Here is a 9,939-nt window from a genome sequence, read left to right as displayed (position 1 = left end):
GCTTTCCCTCTATTGGTGCATTCAAAAGCTTTAGTTGATAGTTATGCATGCATTATGACTAAATTACACTTCTTAATCGTTAAGAATCTTAATTTGTTAGAGAATTTGCTCGGCAACATGTTTTGCTTTAATTAAATTATAAATACACAAAGCAATTACAGGTGTAATTGAGAATTATATATCCAATAGTTAAATGGTAAGCCACTTCTATTCCCACATTATTATATATGAGTTATAGTACTTGGATGTATTAATGCAGTTAATTTTCTTCTAATTATTTGAAACTATATTCAATCTGTTCTAGGTCTAGGTATCCGCACTATATATGCTACCATCGATAATTTTTATACTAATTATTCTCTATTACCACCTCTAATCGGATTTAATTTAATTGCTAATTTCAGAATTTGTAAAAAGATGCTTATCTCTGTTTAACCGGTTGCCGTTTCTGCATTTATCCAATGTCTATAGTTAGCTAATCGACAAAGGATAAAGGATATATAAATTTAGGACTATTACAATCAAAAGCACTTTAAAACAAATGACTTTCCGTAAAAGCACCTGATGAATGCTTTTTAGAGAAGTGCTTGTTAAATGCTTCTTCAAGAAGAAGATCAAGTGTTTTTATACCAGCAAAATTTGTATTCAATTTTTATCGAGCACACAGAGATTCATATACCAGCTACTGCTCACTAATTGATTATAAAAACATGTTTTGGGTCAAGAATGAATAGCCTTGCCTTAACCCTAAAACAATGAAACTATCAGGAAACTTCCAAACAAGCGTCGAGAATAGGAGAAGCATAAATTCGGATGCAATTTCCAAGGCAAGAAAAGAACATTTGGTTAGTCAATTTGGTAATTTCAGAATTTTGATAAACGAATAATTACTTGGTATATAGATGGACCCCATTTTTTAGCTAGCTAGCTTAATTATAAAGCATACGATCAGAAGCAAGAATTCAGAAATGAGAACCGCAATTTGGATATCTTTTGGTGCCTTGGTGGCGATTAGTTTATAGAATAGAATATATTTGATTCTTTCATCCTTATCTTCTTAAATTCTTTGTTTAATTCCCTGTTTGATTCTCTTTACGGCTCCACTATAAATACAACAATTTTCTTAATGCAATAGAACGTTTCCACTGAGTTTCAGTACCTTTATAAATACGTCAAGGATATATTAATTTAATTTTTTTATATAATTACCCCTTGGAAAGGACCTAAAAGCACCTTTGTTTTGTGGGATTCATTAACAAAAGTAATTACTTATGTTATTACGTACAGAAGATCATCAACCTAATAACCTCCCAAAATTAATGGGTCAATAAATTAATTAAGTAACAAATTTACGAAGGCATTGTGGCTGGCAGGGGCTTATTCTTGAGAAAGTAATTAAACAATAACAATGCCAGTCGAGGTTGGCTCAATGGAACCTCATGCCCTGCTCCCCTCACTGTCACATATGTCAGCCCCTTGTATACTTGGCTCCAACCTCCAACCTTAAGTTCATAAAATATTTATCAGTAAATTTTCTTCAATTGAAACATTTAAAAAAAAAATTGATACTAATTTTTTTTAAAATTAATTACTTAATTTAAAAATTGAAATATTTTATTTTATTTCCCGACTTCATAAGCATATCTTGAACCCCGAAATAAATTTTGAATTACCAAGAAGATATATAGTCACTAACCTGAAAGTGATCATCCAACCAAGCATACCAGCTGATATTGGTTTCAAGCTTTAGGGAACCGATGGAATATCGAGTTGCAGTCAGCGGCAAAATGGCATCTGTGTCACCACTGCATTTAAAAGTTTAATAACTTCTCCTAATTAATTTTTTGCCGAATGACTTCTCATAATTAGTTTTTACCTCAAATATAATACACAATTACTCCGATATTTTCTATAAAGAAAGAAAAATTAATGTAAATTGTAAACCCAAACCCATAATTAATTAAAGGGGCACACTATATATGTACAGTAATTCTTTTCTAATCATTACAGATAATTAAGCACCAAAACAAACACCTGAAAATTAATTATTTGACTTATTTTGTATATTATGGATTTGAAAAAAACAAAAAATTAGATACCTATACACCCAGATTCTAATTCCAGCTGCTATAAGTTCTTTGAAAATAGGAAGCATGGATTTTGGAGAGTCAGACCACTTGCCTCTAATGACAGAGCTGCAAAATGGTAAGATGGAAGTGAATTAACATTCATGGAATCAATAGTTAGGATTTGCAATATAATTGAAGAACAAGAAGAAAAAAATACATTTACAATTTATTAGAAATCCGAACCTGCAAGATGCCCAAGGATGATTAATCAGAGAAACATCTGCATGAAGAGCCTTTTGAACATCCAAACGATTCATGTACACTTTTGTGTACTTAACAACGCATTCATCCACCCCTCTGAATTTCCATGGCTGAATTGCAACAAATGTGACACAATTTCGTTAGATGATACATTTTTGTTTTTTGAAATTCGATGATACATTAACTAAAGTTCGTTAAGTATTAAAGTTTGCTAAGTACTACTTTCAAAAGGGTTATATATGCGTGAGTACTAATTGATTCAACTAACAAAATCTCCTGAAATGGAACAAAGCCTATATCCGACATATTAATTACGACCCACCACATCGTATCAATATGTGACAACGTGTGACCAATCAATCAAATTTCAGACTTGATAACACTAGCGTTAACAGTTGACATATAATGTGTGCCGATATTTTACCAGGGGAAGCTGTAAATTGCGTTTGAGAGTGCCAGATTCAAAGCAAGGGGAGCTGTAAATGCTATAAGGATTGACATCTGCAAATTCTGAATAAGCTCGGGAGAGAGCACTTTCACATTCATTTTTTGGGAAGAGGAATGTCTCGTGTGGACAAAATTTCTTCAAATCTTGGTATGTTGAGTCAGAAATTAACCCATGGTTCCACCAATATTCATGTGTGCCTATGTTATCAAAATAATCATCTATTAATGGATTCCCCAGCTGCACCAAAATTTAAAATTGTCAGCGGAATTGAAGTGATTTTAATTTGTAATCAGCATACATGTTGATTTAATTCTAAATATTTTACTTACCAAGAAACCTTTGAAGTTAATTATAGGATTTTTGACACCTTTATTGCCTCGGACAATAACTTGACATAGTTCAGGAATATAATGGCCTAAAAAATATGCAAAAGTGAAAGCTTATTTAGCATTTTGAAAGTAGTCCAACAAGGTATGGTTGTTTTATTTTAAAGGAAAAAGACACTCAGATCTATAAAGATTGTTCAAATATAATGATAAACTCTCATTGTTTAAAGAATGAACATACAGAATCCCTTAGTTCCTTTTATGTTTTTCATAAATTTAAAGAGTTGAACATACTATCGATACTCAATTTTTTTAGATCCAAGTAGATGCGAGGTCAGTCTTGTAAATGTAGTAAGGGAGAAACTACTTATACACGCAACGTTAACCACAACAGTCCAGATTAGAAGGGTTTTATTTGTTCATTCTTAGAAAATTAGAAGTCTGCCAATATATTAAAACGAACTTCATGAGTCTAGGGGTGTGTTTGAGATTGAGGTTGGACAACCGTAGTTTAAAAGTTACAATACTAAAGTGTTTGGTAAGCACTAACTGCTGTATCTTGGAAGTTATCTTGATATGATTTTTCACTTGTATGATGAAAAATATATTATATCTTTAATAATTTTGTTAAAATTATTATTAAAAAATTATATTTACTATATACTATTAATATTTATTTCATGATTATAGTTTTTTTTTTCCACAGTAGCTGTAACTTAAAAGATACAGCACCTCTATTCAAAACAGACTCTAGATATCACTTTATTCATTTTTACCATAAGTCCTTCAAGAGCTTTAACATATAAAATGCTTTAATTTAAAGCACTTATACAGTTATACCCTATAAAAGCACTACCGAATACCAATAAAGAAAAGCACATGATTAAATTTTGTCAAAGATGTGAGAGATGGTTGAAAAATTAAACCTGCATAACTTTCACCAGCAAGGTAGAAAGGCCTATGCTTGTACTGAGGGAATCTCACAAACCAGTTGACGAGAAATGTGTAAGCATCTTTACCTGCTTTCAAAGATACATTCAAGATTTTGTTAATAGTTAGATAACCAACTTTTGACAATTACAGCAATAATGTTGTGTGTGTGTACATAACCTTCTCCGTAATGATGCAAAAGAAACTGACCTGTCCTTTTGTCGCCAACCGTGTATATATCTTCTCTAGTCTTTGTATAGGAAAACCCGACGCCGGCCGGCGAATCCAGGAACAGTATATTAGCCTCTACAATATGTGAAATAAATCATCTTATAATTAACATGTAACTTTTTTCTTGTTAAATGTTTAAGTTAATGCCAACCCAATCTCCTCTCTCCACCCATATAAGCGGCATATAAATAATGCATTCTTATTCATATGAATATAAAAATACTGTTTTTTGAACAAGAGAATCATAATTAAGATAAGTTTTTAATAAAATATGACTCAATTCTCACCTCTATTCCAAGCATAGGGATTCAATTTCAGTCTTTTCCCGTCCCGCCGTACCCGAAAGGGCCCAACCTCCTCAGAGGCCCCATATGCCACGGAGGAGCACCCTGGCCCACCGTTGAGCCACAGGACCAGAGGCTTTGACGCTGGCTGTCTATCTACCGGGGCCTCAACCAGCCAATAAAACAAGGCCCGGCCCGCTTTCCGATCCACGGTAATGTAGCCAGAGTACTGCGAGAAGTTCACATTTGGTGGCTGCCCTGGTAGCTTGATGATCCTATCCTTCTCCTGCTCTTTGAAAATTGCAGAAACTGGAGATGGGAACAACACAATAGCGAGCCCCAAAACACAGAGCAAAGAGCTGAACAAGCCCTTATTTTGCTTTCCCATTTTCAATAATGTAAATATGGTTGCTTCTTTTGAGAGTGCCCTTGATCTATCTAGTGAATTGTGAATGATTTAATTGGATGCAAAGCATGTTAGCATTGACTTTAATTAAGTAAATTGTTGCCCACGTGGTTTTACAACTTGAGGGTCAATGATTTGTTATAAATGATGGAATATTTTTTAGATGATATGAAAGCATTGTTATATTTATAAAAATAAGTCCAATGTCAATTAATCTCATTGTTTTACTTCATTTTCTTCTTGAGTTAGATGCAAGTATATAGAATTATATTTCACATAATTTAGGATTTTAGTGCTTGACTTAGATGATGAAGGTAGTGGGTAGTATAATTAAAAATTAATTTTTAAGAGTAAAGATCAAAACTAAATCTCATGTAATTAATAATATCATGAATACAAGTCTACTCATGTTAGTTGTAGCACAAATTATTATGTCCATCTTGTGAAAGTTCATTTAGTGGGGCGGTTGGTGGTTTAACTCCTTTGATTTTGTGAGTGTTGAAGGAGATTTCTCTTATTGTAGCGAAAGAAGATATAATTGCTAATTGTGAAAATTATATTTCTAAGTCCAAAAACCTCTAAATCAGCACCATTTTGTTTTTTTAAGGCCTACATTTAAATATTTAATAGAACATCAACGCCTACTATACTTGATTATTAAAAAAATTTAAAATCTCACCCATATTAATAAAACGAGAGATAATTTACTACTAAGTTATTAAATGAATTCTTTTTTTTTTTCAAAGGTTTGGATAAGACACCAAGGAGGCAAAACATTTTTGCAAACGATAAACATACTTAAGTTAGGGAAAAAACGTGATAAAAATATCACTACTAATTGCGATTAAAGGAAAAATATAAAATATTAAAAAAATACTATGAGACCATCTCAAAAGTTTCTGCTTATCCCAAATCAAAACTAAGAGTCCCATAGATTTTTAGTTATATTATAATATTAAAGAAGAGAGGAAGTGAATTCTAGTATGATAAGAACATAAAAAATTATTTCAAAATTTATTGAGATTAATGATTATATTACAATTATGGTTTCTCAGGGTTATCATATTTTATAGTCTAAAATATTATTAAATAGTCAAATTTAATTGATTTTCTAACCGTAATTCAACCTAAATGACCATGATTTAGCAAAAAATAAATGAATAAAAAGAATTGAAATGCGAGAAATAACAATTGTGAGAAAACAAGATCTAGTGGACTTGTTTGGCGGCAGAACCCCACTAAAACACCACGTGATGTGATCTTTCATTTCGCAAATTACATGGTCCAATACATACGGCACTGCCTAGTGCCTAGGCCACCACACCCCACATCTTCTCGGATCGGATGATTTAATTCATTCACCACATGTGGCCTCCTATCGCACGCCCTACTTTTCGCCTACTTTCAAATGTTCAATAAAATAATGGTGTGTTTAGCGATGGACAATCAAAATAAATTAGAATTAAAATGAATTGAAAATAGAATAGAAAATATAAATTAAAATAAATTATTTATTTTAATTGTAGGAATTAGAACTAGAATGAGTTATATTACCATCAATATATTTACTTTATCTTGGAATTGAATGAATGCCATAAATTAGTAAATTACTAAAATGATTATGATTGTTAAAATTATTATTACAACTACTATTTCCAATATCATCATCATCATTATTGTTGTTGTTGTTGTTTGGGAAAGAAATAAAAAGCAAATGATAGAACGCCACGTGTCAAAATAGAGTTTGTAAAGTCACCAAGAGGAAGTTGGCCTATGTCATTGCTTGGTATATCAGGTAATCAAAATGGTACATGGAATGCACCATGCCAAACGCAAAAGGTAGAGAAAATGTACAAAAATGTCATCTTCGTGAAGTGCGAGATTGCCCAAAAAGAATAATTGATTATATAGCTAAGAATTAATTATGGAATATTTTGTTGAAAAATAGCAGATAAAAGGCTACTACACCTATAAAAAAGCCAAAAAGTAGCTCACCAGGACAGTTGAGACCATTTATGAGGCATGCAGAATCACCTGCCAATGTCTAACACATGTATGTGTGGACAAACCATGAAAATGACCTCAAACTTATTCTCTAGGCATACTCCCAAGAATCGGTCATATGAGCAAAAGGACAAACATATTCATGCCAATAAAAATGCATTTGGTGACAAGGCAACCAAAGACCCTAGGGCACTCCATAAAATCTTGCATATCAAAGTCCCCAAATAACCTATCACTTGCATTTTCTCGTCGAATAAAATTATGTAAAGCGTAACATGCAATTGAAATTAGACGTTGCTTACGTAAACTATAATTATGCATATCCCTTAAAATTGAAAATCGTGCTTTTAAAACACTAAAGCATCGCTCAATTACATTACACAATGATGAATGTCTATAATTAAACAATTTTTGAGGACTTCTAGGTGCTCGACCTAGTCCTCTATAATCACGTAAATGATATCTCTCACTTTTATATAGTGTAAAAAATCCATTCATATTTATGTATCCAGAATCCACAACGTAGTAATATACTAAAATATAGAAACAATAAAACATAACTTAATTAAAAAAATAAATGCCAAAGATATTAACACACACACACACACACACACACACACACATATCAATATTCTTACCTTCTTCCGGACGTGGAAACCCAGATTCTGGTCTATTTAAAGCATCTATAAACACTATTGAGTCATTGGCAGTACCTTCCCAGCCCATATATACAAATATGAACATCATGTCAAAAGAACATGCACACATTATATTTTGAGTCACCTGAGTTTTTCTATCTCGATATGATATCTGTTTATGTGCTGGTGACCATGCAGCAATGTGGGTTCCATCAATTGCACTGATACACTTTTGTGAAAATATGCAAAAATTATTAATTTATTAATCAAATGTTAATGTCACATAAACATTGAAATAACTTGTATTGAATTTCTTACTTCAAAATATGGAAAAAAAAATTGGGATTGTTTTTAATCTCTAGTGGCATTTCCCCTTAATGTTTTGGTTTTATAATGTGATTTGTCAAGTGACAAAGTGCTTTTAACACACGCTTAAAGTGTGTAAATACAGTATCAACTGAACGTTGAAAACACTCAGATACAATCCGCACAACAGCACCATGGGACAATATATACAAGCACATTGCTACAACCTCCTTGATACAAACATGTCTATCATTCTCTAATGACTGTAAGTGTTTATGTGTATAACTTAATCGAATAAAAACTTATTTATCCATTCGAAACATATTATACATCATGTCCGGATGACCATTTAACTACTCTTAAATAAATTTAATGCCAGACAATTGTCCTGTATAACATTGCCTTTTAATAGCACGCTGTTGTTTCTCATAAATTTTTATAGCAATGGCTACCTCTAAAACCTCTTCTTCAATATCTGTTAAACTATCAATATCATCATCTTCATTGTTTTTGTTGTTCATTTTTCTACTCTGATTAAAAAAATCAATAATTATATCTCAAGTATATGATAATTGATCCAAAAAATAAAATAAAATGAACATACAAGTACAAAATTCATTCACCATCTAAAATAATTGTACCAAATAAATAAATAAAAATATTAGAAAGTTCAACTCACAAAAATAAAATAAAGTTCAACAAAATACATTTCAGCTGGTAAAAATAACATAAAGTTTGACAAATAAAAGCACTACAAAGTCCAAACCATAGAATGAATAAGCACACAGTTCACAACCAATAAAATCCAAGTTAAACACATTACATCTTAAAAAACAAAATATAAACTAGTTAACCAATATTTTTTCCTATGCTCAAGCATGCTCAAAAAAACTTTCCTCCACTCAATACTGGGTATTAGCTTATCTATCAATTTGTTGTATGTATCTCCATCAATGTCTCCCAATTTCTCCACAGCTTTAATACACTCTTCAATAGACCACTCTTCAACACATTGAGAAGTTGACTTCGCACTTTTGCATTTAACCATCTCCATTCTAGCATTCATCACTGAACTAGTCATTTTAAAGTAAATGTCAAACTCACTCTTTTTTTTTTTATCACGCTCAGTTGAAGTTGCAATTGGCCGACGAGGCATTTTTTTTGTCATAGTCTCGGAAAAAGGTTCCATTAAATCGTCATCCTCAATATCAACATGAACTCCATGACCAAGAAAATTATCTTCCAATTCACGATCCTTATCCGAGGACAATGGAACTTAGCTAAAGGAAAAACTTAAATGGCTAGAAGTTGTGGTGGTGTTGAATATCTCCTCTAAGGTTTGGTAGTGCTCTAATCCTTTTTTTATGATATGGCTTCACTCCAGGCACTCTCTGTAGAAAAAAATAAGTGTATAAAACCAAAAAAATAATATTTAAATTTTATACGAAACTATTTAATATATTGCGAATATAGTTTTACCTTAATATATTCAGGTCAAACTAGGGATGGCAATTTCTGGGTTCGAGTCCGGATTTAGCCGTTCCGGATCCAGACCCGAACACTAAATTCTCATTACCGGACCCGCATTGAACCCGATTTTTTTCATTCGGGTTCGGTCTGGGTTCAATCCAAAAAAATCCAAGTTTCCAGATTCTGGGTTTTGAACTCGAATTGCTTTCCTTAAGTTGCTGGAAAAAGGGAAAAAAAAAAGAACACAGTTACACAAACCATAACCAAATTGCTTCCAAAATCCAGATTGTTTTAGTTTAGTTCAACAAAATTTCAAATACAAAACATATAACTTCAAATCCAGGTTCTAAAACAAATACAACAACCGCGAAATCCACCCCCACAGGCCACAGAACACAGCCGCAAAATCCACCCCCACAGGCCACAGAACACAGCCACGAAATCCACCCTCTTTTGCTGGCCGCGACAGAGTAAGAGATGAGACGAGTGATGCTGATGCTGATGAGTGATGAAACAAACACAGGCGCACGGTGAAAGTGATGACAGCCACGCCGCGAAGGATCTGA

At 32.5% G+C, this 9,939-nt stretch overlaps 1 protein-coding gene across 1 annotated transcript; it reads right to left on the bottom strand.

Moving 5' to 3' along the window:
• Nucleotides 1-1,217: 1,217 nt before the first annotated feature.
• LOC18043305 (serine carboxypeptidase-like 27) lies at nt 1,218-4,982 on the bottom strand. The gene is made up of 9 exons (XM_006436209.2): nt 4,553-4,982; nt 4,245-4,340; nt 4,031-4,123; nt 3,108-3,193; nt 2,755-3,015; nt 2,313-2,440; nt 2,100-2,195; nt 1,697-1,805; nt 1,218-1,502 (listed from the first exon to the last, which is right to left on the bottom strand). Exons 1-9 carry the CDS (start codon nt 4,935-4,937, stop codon nt 1,350-1,352), a joined length of 1,407 nt encoding a protein of 468 aa, XP_006436272.1. The 5' UTR covers nt 4,938-4,982; the 3' UTR covers nt 1,218-1,349.
• Between the last annotated feature and the right edge of the window lie 4,957 nt (nt 4,983-9,939).

Source organism: Citrus clementina, unplaced genomic scaffold (genome assembly GCF_000493195.1).
Source record: "Citrus clementina cultivar Clemenules unplaced genomic scaffold, Citrus_clementina_v1.0 scaffold_4, whole genome shotgun sequence".
NCBI classification, from domain to species: Eukaryota; Viridiplantae; Streptophyta; class Magnoliopsida; order Sapindales; family Rutaceae; genus Citrus; species Citrus x clementina.
Note: the sequence above shows the minus strand (reverse complement) of the source record. Positions and strands in the feature narration are given on the sequence as shown.

What these genes read in the sequence shown, in the direction of transcription:
- LOC18043305 (XM_006436209.2), bottom strand. Translation starts at nt 4,937, where the DNA reads ATGGGAAAGCAAAATAAGGGCTTGTTCAGCTCTTTGCTCTGTGTTTTG. An exon ending in GCAATTTACAGCTTCCCCTG is followed by an intron (nt 2,441 to 2,754) that starts GTAAAATATCGG and finishes GTTGCAATTCAG; the next exon opens with CCATGGAAATTCAGAGGGGT. An exon ending in CATCCTTGGGCATCTTGCAG is followed by an intron (nt 2,196 to 2,312) that starts GTTCGGATTTCT and finishes ACCATTTTGCAG; the next exon opens with CTCTGTCATTAGAGGCAAGT.